Source organism: Anolis sagrei, chromosome 3 (assembly GCF_037176765.1).
Source record: "Anolis sagrei isolate rAnoSag1 chromosome 3, rAnoSag1.mat, whole genome shotgun sequence".
Taxonomy (NCBI): domain Eukaryota; kingdom Metazoa; phylum Chordata; class Lepidosauria; order Squamata; family Dactyloidae; genus Anolis; species Anolis sagrei.
Genome location: NC_090023.1, coordinates 23,394,031 through 23,413,148, shown reverse-complemented (window position 1 = coordinate 23,413,148; position 19,118 = coordinate 23,394,031). Strand labels below are relative to the sequence as shown.

At 38.4% G+C, this 19,118-nt stretch overlaps 1 protein-coding gene across 1 annotated transcript; it reads left to right on the top strand.

Annotated features, from left to right (window-relative positions):
• The first annotated feature begins 7,177 nt into the window (after nt 1-7,177).
• On the top strand, nt 7,178-17,741 carry MMP8 (matrix metallopeptidase 8). The gene is made up of 10 exons (XM_060771048.2): nt 7,178-7,335; nt 8,571-8,815; nt 9,714-9,862; nt 10,331-10,459; nt 10,896-11,057; nt 11,238-11,355; nt 11,872-12,002; nt 12,251-12,410; nt 14,652-14,755; nt 16,448-17,741. The coding sequence occupies exons 1-10, from the start codon at nt 7,240-7,242 to the stop codon at nt 16,546-16,548; spliced, it is 1,395 nt and encodes a 464-aa protein (XP_060627031.2). The 5' UTR covers nt 7,178-7,239; the 3' UTR covers nt 16,549-17,741.
• The last annotated feature ends 1,377 nt before the right edge of the window (nt 17,742-19,118 follow it).

Genomic DNA, 19,118 nt, shown 5'->3' with positions numbered 1-19,118 from the left:
GGATCTGTTGTCAACTTTTCAATTCTGGCTTTGATGGCATTGGTTCTCATGCTTTGTTCTTGGGCTGCCAGAATCAGGCCCTCCGTCTCCTTTTTCAGAGTTCCATTTGTGAGCCACAGCCATGTTCTTTCTTTGTCAATTTGGCTCTCAGTTTTTGCCAGAAACTGTCCATGGAGTGCTTTCTTTTGCCATTTTTCTCTTCTGCTCTGGATTGTGTTTTTACGGTGTTCCCTCTTAGTCTTTTGCACTTTAAGCAGTTTACTACTATTGACTTCCCTCAATGTTGGTTCTTGACTGCCTTTCAGATAATCTGCCAGTGCATGCTTCTCTTCTTCTACCATTTGTTTCACTTGCAGAAGCCCTCTGCCTCCTGATTTTCTGGGCAGGTAAAGTCTGTTGACATCACTATGCGGGTGTAATGCATAGTGGATTGTCATTAGTTTTCTTGTTTTTCTGTCCAGATCATCCAGCTCTGCTTGTATCCAGTTCACAATTCCAGTCATGTACCTGATGACGGGGATGGCCCAGGTGTTGATAGCCTTGATCGTATCTCTGCCATTTAATTTGCTCTTCAAAAACTTTCTGACTCTTTGGATATATTCTTTGCTGACCACATTTTTCACTTGCCCATGCTTGATGTTGTCCAACTGTAGTATGCCCAGATATTATAGGCTTCAGGCTGATTTCACTTTATGGTTTGTCCGTTTGGCATCTCTATGCCCTCGCTTTGTGTAATTTTCCCTTTTTTTAATGCCACTGTGGCACATTTGTCTAGGCTGAACTCCATACTGATGTTAGTGCTGAAGATTCTGACTGTGTTGGTCAGTGCCTCGATTTCAGTTTCTGATTTTCTGTAATGCTTTATTATTATTATTTTCTCTCCCTTGACGGGGGCTCAATGCCCTATCATGGATTCTTCCATATCCTTCTTTACAACTAATTTTGAAATCTAGCCTCAGCCTCTCTGAACTTATCTGAGTCATATGTTATAAGGACCAAACTTTCCCAAGACACTGGGATACATCATACTGACATCTTAATGCCCTGTAAATATGTGAAATATATATTTTAGTGTTCATTTGTCACTTCCCATTCTATTTTTCTTGGCTTATAAGAATACAAGGAAGACAATCAAGTTTCCTTGAATTCTTTTTTAAAAGTCTGCACAGGGAATACAGAGAAAAAAATATATAAGGACAAAAAATTGTCCACACAATAAAGAACCATCAGTACAAAAAGATTTTGGATAATACAACTATAAATAAGACTCTTTAAGGTGAGTTGGGGCAACTGGGGATACATATCCCATAAACTATTAGAAAGCCATCAGATTTCTGAATGCAGTGTTTTCACTTCTACATGTCTCCAAACAGCCTTTCCTTCATTAACCAAAAGAAATATGTTCTGCCTCATCTGTATAGTAAATCAGAATGCTGGCAGAAGTAGGCAACACTTGTTTCATATTTTAAAACCACCAAATTGCTTCTGATATTTCTTAGAAGATGTTTAGAGAAAGTCAGTCATCATGTTGCCATCTAGAGTTCTAATCTGGGCATGGTGGTATGTCAACTAGTTCTGGGTGGAGTTACACTCCCCCTGAAAGACTGTGTTTGCAGCTTGGGAGTGCTGTTGGATCCAAATGTCAGCAACATTCAGGAATGCTTACGATCAACTTCAGCTGATATGCCAGCTGTGCCCCTTCCTAGATTTGGAGGGCCTAAAGTTGGTACTCAAATTGGTTACAGGAACATCCAGGAATGAGCATATTACACCTATCTGAAAGTCATTCCACTGGCTGCCAATTAATTTCTGGGCAAAGTACAAACTGTTTATTTTGACCTTTAATGCTATACATCAGGGGTCCTCAAACTAAGGCCTGGGGGCCGGATACAGCCCTCCAAAGTCATTTACCCGGCCCTCACTCAGGGTCAACCTAAGTCTGAAACAACTTGAAAGCACACGACAACAACAACAATCCTATCTCATCAGCCAAAAGTAGGTCCACATTGAAATACTAGTAAGTTTATATTTGTTAAAATTGTTCTTCATTTTAATTATTGTATCGTTGTTAACTGTTTTTTGCTCCAGAAATAAGATATGTGCAGTGTGCATAGGAATTCATTAACTTTGTTTTTCAAATTATAATCCGGCCCTCCAACATTTTGAGGGACTATGACCTGGCCCTCTGTTTAAAAAGTTTGAGGACCCCTGCTATACATGGTTTGTGTCCAGGACATTACAGGTTTTTTCCATACAATCCACCCTTCACACTTAGGTCCTCTGGCAAGAGTCTAATCCAGACTGCAAGAACCTGACTGGCAACATTCACCCAGAGGACCTTTTCATAAACCAAATAAGAAAACATAAGAATGTGGACAATTTCAACAGAAAGGAAGAAACCATGAAAATGAACAAAATCTGGCTACCAGTATTAAAAAACTCAAAAACTACAACAGCAAAACAACAGAGAGGAAACAAACAGGCACATAAAATAACTCTCAACAAAAGATTCCCCCCAGGCACTTCCAAGCCATTGAATGCTAATCAAGGTGATTGGCTGAAACATTCACAGCTAGCCCCAGCAGACAAAAGTCCTTTGTCTCACCCTGGTCATTCCACAGATATATAAGCCCATTTTTCCTACTTCCAACAGACCTCACTACCTCTGAGGATGCTTACCATAGATGGAGGCGAAATGTCAGGAGAAAAATTGCCTCCAGAACATGGCCATATAGCCCGGAAAAACCTACAACAACCCAAATAAGAATTTGCTAGAAAATGGAGACTGGCCTTTGAGTATGTAAAAAAGAAGACAAAAATAAATTTTGAAATAGTCGAACAGAGGATTTATTAGTGTAATGATAAGGGCAGATTTTTGTTAGATGCTAGTTTCATATGGTATGATGTCAGAAGTTCACGAGTGGGAATGGGGGGAAGAGGGACAGGGGAAATAATATTTGTATTTTGATGGTTGAATCTCAAAAAATGTATGTTGCTTTTTCTCATATATCACAATAAAAAATATACAAGAAACCATACCCAGACATAAATTGCATATAACACCTATGTTATATCAAAATAGAACGTTAACGACTTTTCTCAAATTCTGCAAGACTCTTCTGGAAACTTAGAAATAAAAAAAATGTATTGAGCAGTGGTGAGGCTTGGTTTTTTGCTGATCTGGAGACTAGGACATAGAGCAATTGATTCAAATTGCAAAAAAAAAAAAAGTTCCCACCTAAACGTGAGGAAGAACTTCCTGATGGTAGGAGCTGTTCAAATATGGAATACACTGTCTTTGTGTATACTAGTTTCCTTCATGGGAGATCTTTAAACTGAGGCTGAATAGCCATCTCTTGGGTTTGCTTTGATTCTATATTCCTGCATGGCAGGGGGTTGTATTGTAAGCCCTTTGTGGTCTCCTCCATCCCTATGATTCTATGATTCATGGAGGAAATATTGTTCATCACTTCATCTGAATCATTTAAGATTTGACCTTCTAGGAAGAAGTCTGTTTTTGTGTGTGTGTAAAGAATGGAGCAATGGTACTTCAAACAGCCTAAAAAACACCAAGGAAATAGTTAAAATTTGTGTGTGTGTAATGTGTGTTTGACATTTGATGGTACATACACACACAAGTGTGAAGTGTGATGCCATATTACCAAATATTGATTTCTTTACATGGAATCAAACCCAAATGAGATAAACTAGGAACCAATTTTACAAAGCAACAATCTTTAATAAATCCTGATGTTTACATTTTGTGACATTAGATGGCACACTGCTGTAAGTCAAATTCTTTATTTTTTTATAATTTTGACACATTTGTAGATCTTTGCACAGACTTGAAAGGGAGCACAAGAGAAGAACCATCTTGAATCAGAAGAAATAATAATAACAAAACTTTATTTATACCCCGCCACCATCTCCCCAAGGGACTCAGAGCGGCTTACACGAGGCCAAGCCCAACAACACATCAAAACCAACAGCAATAATAAAATAACAAGCAATAAACAAAATAAACAACACAATTAATATAACTCACAAGTAGACAATAACACACAAGAATTTAAAAACCTATGGCTGGGCCAAATGTAATAGTTAAAACTTTAAAAATAAATGCTGGACATGAACAGAGGATGTATCTATTTGGAGGGTTTTACATCAAAAGTAAAGAGCAACCCAACGGGTAATTAAAGTGCTTCTCAGAGTATTTGCAGGGGATTGTTTCCTTTATTCAGGGAAGGCACACTGGAACAGCCACGTTTTCAGGCTCCTCCTAAAGATTGCCAATGTGGAGGCTTGTCTGATATCCTTGGAAAGTGAGTTCCAGAATCGAGGGGCAACCATGGAGAAGGCCCTCTCCCTCGTCCCCACCAATCGCACCTGCGAGGGAGGTGGGAGCGAGAGCAGGGCCTCCCCAGATGAACGAAGAGATCGTGTGGGTTCGTACACAGAAATGCGGTCTCGCAGGTAGGCGGGTCCCAAACCGTTCAGGGTTTTGTAGGTCAGAACCTGCACCTTGAATTGGGATCGGAAAATGAATGGCAGCCAGTGGAGCTCCTTAAACAGACCCATTTGTTCCCATAGGAACCAACTGTATGCCTTGCAGGAAGTCCCCAAATAGGATATAAACTTCTCCCTTGTTGTCATGCTGGAAGGGGCAAACAACCATCGTGACTAATACTTGGTGATGGAGTTCTCCATGAATGTGTCAAATTCCCTTTTTAAGGGAACCCTTTGAACCATTGACAACCACATCTGGTGTTGTAATATCCTATACATCGATGATGTACTATATGAATAAGTTTTTCCTTAAGTCTGTTGCAAATCTCCATTCATGTATATATGAATACATGACAATTTCGTATTAAATAAGGCTCCTTCCTGTCTGGTCATTTGAACTTTTATGAGAAAGAACATTTTATGAGAAATATCATTCAATTGCCAAAAATAGGAGATATATGCAGAATTACAGAACATCTCCCAACAACTCAGACAGCACAGCCAAACTTTCCAACACACAGTCCAAAATCAGTGACAAAAAGAAAGGAAAGACAAGAAAAATGGGTCATGGAATGGGACCCTGATGTCAGTATGATGGCAAAGCATCACAGCAAAAGGAATGAAAATGACCATAGAAAGACATTTTAGAATAACAGTTGTTTTTCCAAATGGACATCCTGGTTTTTGGGAACCCAGTTGAAACTTGGAGGATTCGTAATCTGTCAGGATTGAATGTGATGGAGAATCTTCAGCTCATGAACCTGTTGAATGGAAGAATGGACAACCAGTAACAATTTGTCTAAAAATGAGTTCCAATAATGGGGTTATTATTAGAAACACAACGAGTCCACAGAAAACACTCCGCTGGCTGTTGTATTGGATCACACGTCAGACATTTCCCAAGTGTCTAGGACTGTGTGATATATAGGCGAATAATGCATGCAGATCCCAGTAAGGTGGCCTTCTGCAGCTGGCAGATGGTAATTTTGTCAGCGCCGATTGTGTTTAAGTGCAGGCCAAGGTCTTTAGGCACTGCACCCAGTGTGCCGATCACCTAGACTGGCTTATGCCAGAGTCTTTGCAGTTCGATCTTTAAATCTTCATATCGTGTCAGTTTTTCCAGTTGTTTCTCTTCAATCCTGCTGTCACCTGGGATTGCAACATCAACAATCCATACTTTGTGTTTTAACACAATTGTGAGGTCAGGAGTATTGTGCTCCAAAACTCTGTCTGTCTGAATTCGGAATAATAATAATAATAATAATAATAATAATAATAATAATTTCATTTTTATCCAGCCTTTCTCCCATGGGTGGGGCTCAAAGTGGAAGTAGAGAAGCTGATGGGGTAACTTTCTCTGGTGACTTCAATAACTATGAATGTATCAGCGCTATAAGGATCTTAACTGCCATGGCTCGCTGCTATGAAATCTTGGGAGTTATAGGTGATGAAGCACCAGTACCCTTTAGCAGAACAGGATAAAGATCTTGGAAAATGACAATTTCTGTGATTTCATAGCATTGAGTTATGGCAGTTAAAGTGGTGTCCAATTGCATTAATTCTACAGTGTAGGTGCATTCAAAGAAAAAGGAGAGGATCACCTATAAAGACCTATAAAATGAGTTTCAGTGCCTCTGAGAAAGAAAGTAACTGCAGTCCTAGTAGTGAAAGGTGTTCTGGAAATAATTCCAAATGGGCTGCCGAAGCATCTAGGTGAAATCACTGCAGACAGCAACCACCGAGTTTTACAAGCAAAAGGTTGACAGATTGATTTATGGCAATCGTCATATCACTCAGAGAGAATTTTCAAGCATAAATGGCATTTCACAACAATGTGTGGGTCACATTATTGCTTTGCTTGGTTATCAGAAGATCTGTGCATGATGGGTACCTAGCATGTTGATGCCTGAAATTAAAGTGCACAGACTTGAAACTTCAGAGACTGGATCTTACCACCGTACGACATCCTCCATACAGTCCAGATTTAGCACCATTTGACTTCCATCTGTTCCTGATAATGAAAGAAGATCTGTGGGGACATCATTATGCTTCTGATGAAGATGTTGAGAGAACTGTGAGATTCTGGTTCCGGAAACAGAGTGTCGACTTCTTCTGTAATGGCTTCAGAAAACTTGTTCATCGTTGGCAGAAATGTATCCAATTATCTGGTGATTATGTGGAAAAGTGAAGAGTGGTAGTTAAAGAGCACATTTTAAGGATTATTTCTGCATTTGATTTATTAAAATATCCCCATCCAAACCCAAGTAACAAAGGTGGAGGCATTACTTTTCATTCAACCCTCGTAATATCCCATGTTGGCACAAGGGCAGCATAATAAGATTGGTCCACCAACAGGCTTCTGGACAAAACATTTGCAAAAATGAGTATCATTTCAGCTCATCTGAGCTCCAGTAGAATGTCCCATATATCAAGTGCAAACTTGAGTCCCTGTGCATGGGAACAAAATTAAGGGAAGAGATTTGATTATTGCAGCATGTTGGGACATTGTGTAAAACTTCTTCCTTTTTTAAAGTGGTTGTGAAAATGGACATTCTATGACTCTTACTCAATGATGAGCCTATCTCTGCTTGCTAATCAGAGGATATTGAACCCTATGAGTCAGAGAAGCCACCAGCGGCTATATAAGCAGAAGATGAACAGAACACAAGTATCCCAAAACAGAAGAAATAATAAACATCGTAGAGGAAGGAAGACACTGCTGGAATTGGCAGAATGAAGTGCCTTCTAGTTCTGCTCTTCAGCTGTGTATCCACGTTTGCTGCACCAGTGGATCTAGACAGACAGGATACAGACATGAATATTGTTAAGGTAAGAAACTCACCCTGAATTGCCAAAACACTTATTAAATGAAAATGCACTTTTTGTTTCTTTCTCTCTTTTTGCCACATAAAATGTTCTTTTCAAGGCCAGCGCTATGACTCCCAAGAAGCTCCGATAATTAGTTCCTCCTTATCCTTAATTTATTCATTATTGCATGTCCTAATTGGAGTAGATTTATTAAATCACTGTGATTTAGGTAAATGTTGACAATTCAATCATCAAGACACTGGGTTGTTTATAGTTAGAACTAATAATTAAAGTTTTTAGTTGTACCCCACATTTCTTCAAATTACTTGCACATTTTCCTCTATTCATTCCCATTAAAGGTTCTAGGAACTTATTTGCATATCAATTTGAAAATATTTCTTCAGTTTAATGGATTTAATACTCTTTTTCGGCATAATAGGCTTCTAAGATTTTGATTTGGCATTTATGTGTAATATTATTGTAAGGTGCATAAAATAGTGAGACTTTGGGGAACACAAAAAGCTATTAGAGTTAACCCTCCATATCTATGGATTCTTCACCTATGGATTCCACCATCCATGGCTGGGGAAAAGTCCTTTTTAAACTTGTGTTTATTTTTTGAATATATGTTTTTATGCTGTTTTGTTTGGCTTCAAACATTTTACATTTTATTTTGAATACTTTTTAATTGATAGTTTTTGGGCACCACCATTGATCCCACTCTGGGTGAAAGACAAATGCACCAACAACTTTGCCATCAGAAATATTTTAAAGGCATATTCAAAGGCCTAAACATGTAGGAGCCCCCAGTGACACAATGGGTTAAACCTGTGTGCCAGCAGGACTGCTGACCAAAAAGTTAGTGGTTGGAATCTGGGGAGTGGGTGAGCTCCCATCTGTCAGCTCCAGCTTCCCATGTGGGGGCTTGAGAGAAGCCTCTCACAGGATGGTAAAACATCTGGGTGACCCCTGGGCCATGTCCTTGCAGACAGCCAATTCTCTCACACCAGAAGCCACTTGCAGTTTCTCAAGTTGCTCCTGACACAAAAAAAAATGTTAGTCTGCAGAAATCTTGCAGCACGTTCTAAAGAAGTTTGTAATATAAGCTTTTGTAGACTAACTCTACTTCATCAGATGATTTCAGTCTGGTAAGGAGAGACAGGATCCTAGATATATTGAATTAATACTTAAGTTTTTTTTGTTAATATAACCTAAAAGTATAGTTTGTTTTTATAACGTGTGTTCCTCTCTTTCAGAATTATTTAAATAATTATTACACCACTGAAAATGAGGCCATCGCACCATTCTATTATGATGACAATGTCACTTTGACTGAAAAGCTCAAGAAAATGCAGCAATTTTTCCGTCTGAAAGTGACTGGGAAACCTGACAATGAAACTATGGCAGTAATGAAGAAAGCCAGGTGTGGGGTTCCAGACTTTGGAGGCTTTGTCCTCACTGATGGGAATCCCAAGTGGAAAAAGAACAATCTCACATATAGGTAAAGGTGGATTATTTTCATGAAGTAGAGGTTTACATTACAATAGGAAAAATCATTTTAATTTTCAATGTATGTCAGTGGACCAACTGTTAGTCCCAATGAGAAGACATCCATTTGTGGACTCAAATGTCTGTGGGACCATGAAGGAGTTATCCAAGGTTCTGAATTTATTTTGAAGATAAGGTCAGCAGCTTAGATTGCTAAAATCCTAAGCAAATATGCTTTCCTGTTAACACTGAAACCTCCAGGTTCCTTTATAGATTTCATTGACTCAGTTGGTCTATTCTAATTAGTACAGTGAGATTCTCATATCCTTGGGAGATATATTCCAGTTCACTACAATTATCTGAAAGCATGAAACATCAAATTATCTGACTTTCAGCTTCAGCATAGAGTCACACTGGAGGACCTATAATTTCTACAGAAGTATCCTCTCTAAGAACTTGCTAGGTCCTCCAGAGTGACTCTATGGTAACTTCCTGTGAAATGTCCTGCTGGAAGAGATTCAACAGCTAAGTCAGCTGCCAGAATTCAAGATACCACTGAAGACCTATCTCATCCGGTAGGCTTAACCAGATGGGGCTGCCTCCCACCCACTCTAAAAATAGAAGGCAAATGCATTGTGTCATGTATTGTATCATCTGATGTGTTTATGATGGAATCAGTGGCACTCAAAAAGGTTATTCCCTCCCTCCACAAAATGACCGTGCCGTCCAGTGGTCGATCCAACTATTTCTCAGCAAAGACCACCTCTGGTGATTTGGAAGCACAGGGATACTTCTCTCGTTGTGCTTCAGTTGCCTTCATTTCTAGAAGAAGAGGGATCAATACCATTCTCCTCCTCTTTCTAAGCAGTATCTTGGGCTCATCATAGTTTTATTCATATTTTCTATTACAGGATTGTGAATTACACACCAGATATGCATCAATCTGATGTGAACAAAGCAATAGAAAAAGCCTTTGAAGTATGGAGCAAAGCCTCACCCCTGACTTTCAAAAGACTTTATGATGGCATAGCTGATATAATGATGTCTTTCGAAATACGAGGTAACTCACTCAAAAAAGTCAAAATATCAAATACTGAAGAACATTGAAAATTTTTTTAAGGAACTAACTATTAGGAACCTCTCATAACAAGAAACCTAGATGAGCTATAGTCTTTGTAGTTCAGGGCTCATTTGGCACTATAAATGCATGTGGGTCTTTTGTACAGAAAATAGTATTTTCTCTGCAAGACAGAAAGTTTTCTGGACCAAAAACACCCTACATTTTTGTTATATTCTGCAAAGAAAATGTCTTCTTTTTTTGTCAAAATTGCAATTTTTGTACAGAATAAGTGCCAATCAGTTTTGAAAATGTGTGTAATTTTGATGACTTTCTCACAGTAAGAACAAATTTTTGCTTGTCTGCAAGCATGAAATTTATGAAGATAGAGCTCAAGAGCAAAGGTACCTTTTGCATTTTCTAAGCAAAGGTTGAAAACATGATTGAACTCATTCACTTTTCTATATTTAGACCACAGAGACAATTCTCCTTTTGATGGTCCTAATGGGGTGCTGGCACATGCCTTTCAGCCAGGAGACAATATTGGTGGAGATGTCCATTTTGACGATGATGAAATTTGGACCACTCAAGGTTCACGAGGTATGCTTTGCTAATTCTTAAGCAGAAAACAGGCAGAACTGGAACCCAACTTCTGGGTCCCTCTAATTATGTACTTGTGGCTACTGATGAGTATTAAGTGAAAATTGGCCCCAATTTGTGGCATAGTTGTACTGCTTTAGGCCCCTTTCACACGACATAATTGCCGAGTTGTGATTCCACTTAAAATATAATCACTGATTCCTATGGAAAACTGGGATTGGAAGTTTATAGCACATACATTTAGATGTCTCTAACAGATTCCACAGGATATAATTATTGCCAGTAAAATGGAATCGTATTGTTATAACCATGTAACGTAAAAAAAGGTTTGAACTGTGATTCGCAAGAGCATATGAAAGTAGCAGATTTTGGTTTAATATTTGCCTTTGTGTTCCAAATTGAAACCTAAATACCTTTTCTATGGGTTTTTTTCCAGGATACAGCCTTTTTCTTGTTGCTGCCCATGAGCTTGGGCATTCTCTTGGCCTGTCTCATTCCACTGACCCTGGGGCATTGATGTACCCCACCTACTCTTACACAGCACCTAATTTATTTAGGCTTCCACAGGATGATATCAATGGCATCCAAGCCATCTATGGTATGTCTAATGGGGGGGGGGGGCATGAAGCATCTGTCTGAAGGAAGGAATATTCTTTTGCCATTTGTGGTTTCACATCTGATAAAATATGCCAACTTTAGAAAACCTTGAGGTTCCATATTTGATTGCTTTACAATGCCCAAATGATGCATGGTTTTGTCCAATTCTTCTTCCTTTTAGGTAAAACAAATAACCAAGTCCAACCAACAGGACCCACAACACCAACAGCTTGTGACCCCAGGACCACTTTTGATGCTGTTGCCACCTTACGTGGAGAAATGATGTTCTTTAAGGGCAGGTAAATTATTCACTAAAAACAATGAAAACAACTATGAGATTTGAATTGCAAAATGGTTTCAAATGGGAATGTCACCTGATTTAGGCTTGATGCTCAATGGGGTCATAGTCAGCTGGTTTGCAGGCTGCAATTAAGTGCTTTTATGCTATGACTTTCCTTACAGAGGAAAACCGTAGCGTTTCCTCTGTAAAGCCTACCCAATGTCCGCAGTGGCTGAGAATGAGGAGCGCTGTAGTTCATCTCCTCTGGAGGGTACAAGATTAAAGAAGATTGATCTCTAATTACTGTCAACAGTTCTTCAGGGTGAGGAAATGTGTTTCCAAGATCTACCTTAAGATGTCAGAAACAGATTGACATCATCAATGGATATGGTGTCCTTTCTGTACCTTTCTGATGAAAAACTGGACATCTGTCATTAAATCAATCTTTCCTCTTGAGATCACATGCTATTTCCTTTGCCTAATATTTACAAAATATGCTAAACCTTCTGACATGACCCTTACATTTTAAAATTAGGCATTTCTGGCGTAAACACCCTCAGCTGGACGTAGAACTATTTTTCATTGCCCTCTTCTGGCCAAGTCTGCCGACTCGTATTGATGCTGCCTATGAAAATTATGAAAAAGACCAGCTGGTTCTTTTTAGAGGTGAGTGAAACTTCTCATTTCCATTTCTTCCTCAAATCCCTGGAACTACTTTATGCAACAGAACAAGCAATAAGCAATTTGGCTAGTACTTCAAAAAATGGCACACATATAGTAGCAATATCCGCGTTGTCCTTCCTCTCTTTGAGACGAATAACTTTGCAAGACACATGCAATTGAAAACACTGTAACAAAAAAAGTATGTCAAAAGACTTTAAATTGATTTTTATTTTCATTTACTTTCTCCACAGGAAACCAATACTGGGTTCTAAATGGATATGACATCCAACCTGGATACCCCAAAAGAATCTACCGTCTGGGCTTCCCCAAAACTGTGAAGAAAATTGATGCTGCATTTAGTGATCCAGAATCAGGGAAAACATATTTCTTTGCTGGTAAACAGTATTGGAGGTATGGCAGAATGTTCTGCAGTTTAGTCCATAATTTTGTTAGTTACTTTACCTTCAGGAGAGAACAACTGACTTTTTGTCAGCGGCATATATTAGAAATTTCTTAAAATATTACAGCTATTTCTTTGGACATCATTTGAGTCCCCAATTGGGAGAAAATGATCTATATGAATTCAATAGACAGACAAACAGATACTTGCCATGTGTCCATTACATTTAGTCATTGGGAGCTTTTACCCTTTTATCACGATCCTCTTGTATCACCATTCCAGAGCTTAGAAATGAGTGTTTTAGAAGTTATTTGCTACTTTGGTCATTCCCAAGCCATTTAAAGTCATTAGCTAACAATTGCAGTACAATTGCAGTACATTAGCTAACAATTGCAGTACATTAGCTAACAATTGCAGTAACTACCTTTCCTTTTATATTTGTGGGCATTTAAAAAAAAAACCAGGAGAATATCATAAATATTTACTCACCCAGGCATGTAGCCGGGGGTGGGGTGGGGTGGGGGCTTGAGGGGCTTCAGCTCCCCCCCCCCCCCAAATTCTCATGGTGGTTCACGAAAAGGCCTTACTGGTGCATTATTTAAAATGTTATGTTTAATCATATCATGATCTGATCACCATACTCAATATATCCCATATGCATGGGGGTATTGGAGTAATGATACAAAAGGTTTGCTAGGGTAGACCCTCTTTCACTCAGACTCAACCCCCCCCCCGAAACTCAGCCCCCCCCCGAAACCCCCCCTGAAAAAAATTCAGCCCCCCTCCCCGAATCGAAATCCTAACTACGGGCCTGTACTCACCCATCATACTTAAAAATCACCTGGGATACTGTCTTTAGAGAAAAACAGGGTTTCATATCCTCTGTCAAACAGCAATTGCCATCTAGAAGTTCTTCCTACTATTTAAATGAAATCTCTTTTCCTGCAATCCGCTCTCAACTTTCTCTCCTGCAAGCTAAACTTACCCAGCTCCCTCAACTGTTTCTCATAAAACTTGCCTGCTTGATCTCAATGTATGGCTGCACTGTTGTTCCCCGATGCACAAAGGCAACCAGGATGCACACAGGTAACTCCCACAGCAGACTGGTGAGCAAGAAGACAGAGTTGCACCTGGTACCACCCAAGCAGTTATTGTTCTCAGGGTTTGGAGCATGGACATACAGGATACTGCCCTCCACAGTGTCAAAAATCATTCACATGGTGTCAGTGCCACCATATATCACCACCAGGATTCTAGACATTGTCTTCCCACACTCCTCATGGTTGCCTACAAAGAACTCTCACAACAGAAGATGAGACAACAGCCAAAGACAATACCTATACCATGTGATATTTTTCCTCTATTTAGTGAGGCGACACCCTCATAACTATAGACATAACTAAGAAGCAACTACATCACAAAAGGAGTACAGTTAGTTTTCATTAAGTAGCAAGATAACTTATTATTTTTATTTCTTATTGAACAAAGGAATGAAATGTGATTAATTTCTAATTGGTAAATACAGTATAACTCCTTCATTCATGAACTCAGTATTAATAGTGTCACTGGCTCACACTGCCAAAAATATTGCCTCCAGAAGTGTTTGTGGGTCTCTCTAGATCAGTGGTTCTCAACCTGTGAGTCCCCAGGTGTTTTGACCTACAACTCCCAGAAATTTCAGCAGTTTACCAGCTATTAGGATTTTGGGAGTTGACGGCCAAAAGATCTGGGGACCCACAGGTTGAGAAACATTGCTCCAGATCCTAGGTACTTCCAGCTCAAGTACTGTCAAAATATATGCTTCACTGTTATCCAAGGGGTATCTATGGGAGACTCTTGGAACATATCCTTTACGGGTACAGGGTTCATAATTTAGTTGCAAATTAACTATGTTTTAAATATTCATTTTATTCCATGTAGAATTCCATTTGGTTTGCTTTTTCAAGTAGTAATCAATTTGACAATCTTTTTATAATAATGGAACTATAGCATAGCTTTAACTAGTTGGATTAAAAACTTCTCCTGAATGTCAAATATCATCAAAGCTTGTGAAAATTATGTTCTGACTTAGGATGACAAAATTTGTGACTAGTCTTCACCTGCTTTCACTACAATACACTGTGTGTAATCCAATCATGATGGACGACGATTGTCATGCAAATAAGATATTTTCCAGGATCTGAAGAAACCTAACTTACATTGAACTATATACATATATATCTTCAGGTAACTTTTTTTTTACTTTTCTTCAGATATGATGAAATCAGGCAGACCATGGAAAATGGCTATCCGAAATATACAGCACAACATTTTAGAGGAGTCGGCCCCAAAATCGATGCTGCTTTACAGCATGATGGTAAGTAATTGTTGTTGTTTTTTATTAGAATATTATTAGTAAATTTATCCAGGAAAAAAATAGAATATTATTAGTAAATTTATCCAGGAAAAAAAGATGCAAATGCTTTCACTAGAGAATTATATGTTGGGCATTCAGCATGACATAAAACAATGTTCTTAGAAGTTGTACATGTTATTAATATGCATATTTCTAATTAGAGGAGCATAGGAGAGCTTAAGGGACATAGTAATGCAGGAGGACGAATCTAGACGGACTGTTTTAAAGTCTCTCCAAGGGTACAATTCAGTGCCCATTGGGGAAAAAACAGGGTAACTAATGAATACATAAGTAGTTTTTTTTATTGAACCCCCCACCTCTGCACTCTTTGTGAGCTGACTCACACAAAGAACTGAATTCTAATTTGAGGTGAAATTGGATTGGTGACTATATGAGACAAGTCAAGAGTGGGATATAACTACTGACTCCTTTTGTCATTGCATACCTGATTTATAGTTAACATCACATATTTTCTTGGCCAGATATTTTCAGAGTGATTGCTGTTGTCAGCCTTCAAGTCATGTACAGTGACACCTAATAAAAACCTATCACAGATATTTCCTGGTAAAATTTCTTCAAAGGTGGCTTACCTTTCTCTAAAGTTAAGAGAGTATGATTTACTCAAAGTTTGTATGACCAAGCAAGGATTTGAAACCTGATCTCCAGAACTTGTCAGCCACTACACCATGCTGGCTTCCTATGTCTGGAGAAGGCTTCTACTGCCTTCTTTTGAGTTTGAGAGCCTGTGACATGCAGAAGATTGCTCAGTAGATTATCATTGCGAAGTAAGGAGCTGAATATTTGGTATTCCAGAGTCCTAGTTGAGCACCTAACTGTCTTAATTTGAATTTAGAGGACAGTTTGAAATTAAAGCACCGTTGTGGAAGGATTTCTTTCATTTTGTAAGCTGTTTTTGCTAGATCAAAACTATTTCACCATGATATTCTAAATTGCATAGAGGAAGCTCTGATTTAATATGGATGAAATAGATTTCTTAAGTGGTAGCATTTGGCAACCGGACCTCCTTACCCAGATGAAGAAAACTTGGCCTCAATTGTACTCTTGTGACCTCCATCAATTTCTGATCACCTCCCACTTAGATCTTTGTAGCAGTTGCTTCACGGAGCTGCCTTTTAGCAGGCTTTGAAAAACGCTCTTGATTCAGGTCTGGGATGCAAAAATATATGTCCATACTTCCCTTATGTGCTGTCAATTCCATTGGCTTTCAATCCACTTTCTGGGTTCATTTCAAATCCTGGGTTTAGGTGAATCAAACTAATACACACCAACTGGAACTTTATGGGCCTCAGAATTATAAGATGTTCTCATGATCCCACAAATTGAAGTAAAACCTGTATCTTTAGAGAGGGGGATATTTCAGAAGTGATACTCCAATTACAAAACAACATTCCAAGAAAAGATACCCTAATAGAATCATGATGGTCTTTTTATTACCACACGTAAGTTTTGAAAACAATGCAGTCTAGATATCTTAGTTTTAAACTAACGGCTAATTGTATTTTAATTGTGTTTGTTATATCATATTTTAATGGTGTATTTCTTTTGGGAGCCACCCAGGCATTTTATGTTATGGGGTGGCTCTTTAAATAAAACATCAATACCAATCATACTAATTTACTTCTTTGTTTTTAGGGTATATCTACTTCTTCCAGGGGACAAACGTGGTCCAATACAACCTTAACAGCCAAAGGGTTCAGTCTGTTCAAAGAAGTAATAGCTGGCTGAATTGTTAAGCATGCTATCAATGCTATCTATTAATAACTGTTGGCTTCCATTCCGAATAGCACTAAATTTTAATTCAGATATCCAAGGTGCTAGAAATTCTCTCCAAAACAGGTTCAGCACCATGGATAGCATCACATGGAATAACCCTGTAGAAAATTCATCCTTTTCTAATATATGGTTGTCTTTGCATTGGGTTTGATTCCCAGGTAGTGACCGCTACCCTTGTTGCTACCTGGTAATCTAACCCAATGCAAAGACAACCATTATTAAAATTCAGCAATGACTTTATTTTGTGATCCCAACAAACTAGCTCCAGTGCACTTTATTCTGTTTATATGTTGCAACGGGTTTGATTCTGCCTCTTCAATAAAGTGTTTTTGTGGGATGGTTGTGTGTGTTTCTTTTGGCATTAACTCCTAAGAACACTTTGTACAACAGTGTGGTTGTCCATTGCAGTAAGATCAATTACTGACTACATGCAAACATTGCAATATTACATTTCATAACCATTTCATAAGTACCTATGAAAAAGTGAAGTTGATACTTGCATCATTTGTAGTCAGAGTTTGTACATCAACACTCATCTCTCTTATTTCTTATCATTATTTCCTTGTAATTGTATAACTGGATAATTGTAAAGAGACATGGCAAACATTTTATTTTATTTTAGTTGCATATTGAGAAAGAAGACAACTACTATCTGATTTTTAGCAGATTTTAGAAGTAATTTATGCATGAATTTCAAATTATTACATGTTATGATTATTGCAGCAAGACAGAAATGGAAAACTAAAGAACAACTCCCAATGAAAACTGGATTATAAAAGTTCTGGAATTGGCAGAAATGGATGACTTGTCTAGTTCAATAAAGGCAAAGTCAACTGATGAATTTCTAAAAAAAATGGGAATAATTTATATCATTTATAAAGAAAATAAAATGTAACAACACTTGTGGGTTTTGAAGATGAAGCAAAATTCTGAGATAGCAAGTTAAAATGAAGACTAATAAATCCATTGTGTATCATTGAAGTGGGATGTGGGAAGTCCATTTTAACCTTTTACATTTATTATTTTGATTGTTGTTTATTGGAAAGCTAATTCCATTGGTGTACATAGTAATATAAATTATGTATGGGGAAATTACTGCCTTTAGAAAACATAGTGCTGAAAGAAACTAATAAACATAGCGATTTAAAAATAATTTTGTGCAAAAGCCTTGGTTTTTACATAGCGAGATCTCTATTTTGCCTATAAATGTCACATTCTAGAAGTTGTCCCCATTCAGTCTTGGTTTGCAAGGACTTGATGCCACTATTCATTGGTTAAATAAATACTATTTTATAGAATCATAGAATCATAGAATCAAAGAGTTGGAAGAGACCTCATGGGCCATCCAGTCCAACCCCCTGCCAAGAAGCAGGAATATTGCATTCAAATCACCCTTGACAGATGGCCATCCAGCCTCTGTTTAAAAGCTTCCAAAGAAGGAGCCTCCACCACACTCCGGGGCAGGGAGTTCCACTGCTGAACAGCTCTCACAGTCAGGAATTTCTTCCTCATGTAGTTTGAAGCCATTGTTTCGCGTCCTAGTCTCCAGGGAAGCAGAAAACAAGCTTGCTCCCTCCTCCCTGTGGCTTCCTCTCACATTTTTATACATGGCTATCATATCTCCTCTCAGCCTTCTCTTCTTCAGGCTAAACCTGCCCAGCTCCTTAAGCCGCTCCTCATAGAGCTTGTTCTCCAGACCCTTGATCATTTTAGTCGCCCTCCTCTGGACACATTCCAGCTTGTCAATATCTCTCTTGAATTGTGTTGCCCAGAATTGGACACAATATTCCACAATATTATGTTGTCTTGTATCATCATTTCAGAACAGGCCCCTCACATTGTAAAATGATCACACACCTAAATTATGGCAAACCCTTACAAAAATTAAGTTAATGGTTTCCAACAGCAGGTCCTGAGATGTTACCAGATTTGAAATCTGAAACTCTCCAGTCATTATGGCCAATGTTCAAGGATTCTGGGAGCTATAGTCAAACATCTTCATAGATCCCATTGTTGGAAACCAATACATTAAGCCAAATAGTTATCTCTACACTCAAGATTGTTGTTGTTGTGTGGCTCAAGTTATTTCTGACTTATGGCAACCTTAAGGTGAACTTATCGAAAGATTTTCTGAGGCTAAAAAGGTGTGACTTGCCCAAGGTCTCCAAATGGAGTCATAGCCCAATGTTTGCCTAACACATACTTTCAGATTATGACACTAACAAAATCATGATCACCAAATGAACCAAATTACTTTACTTGGATATGAATAGGTGATGCAGTTGAGGTCCAGACAATATAGAAAGTAAGGTGGCAAATTATCAAATAAACCTGGCAATAGCAGGTAGACGTGCATGTGTTGGACACCAACACCTGCTTCTGCTCACTGCAGTATCTTTTTTCTTTTAATTAATAAAACATTGTACATGCAAAGGGCAGCTTGCTCTGCATTTCAGACAAACTAAAGATAGACAGATATAAAAATGGATACAGTTACAAATCAGAGCCAGCAGGTTACAAGTCACACACT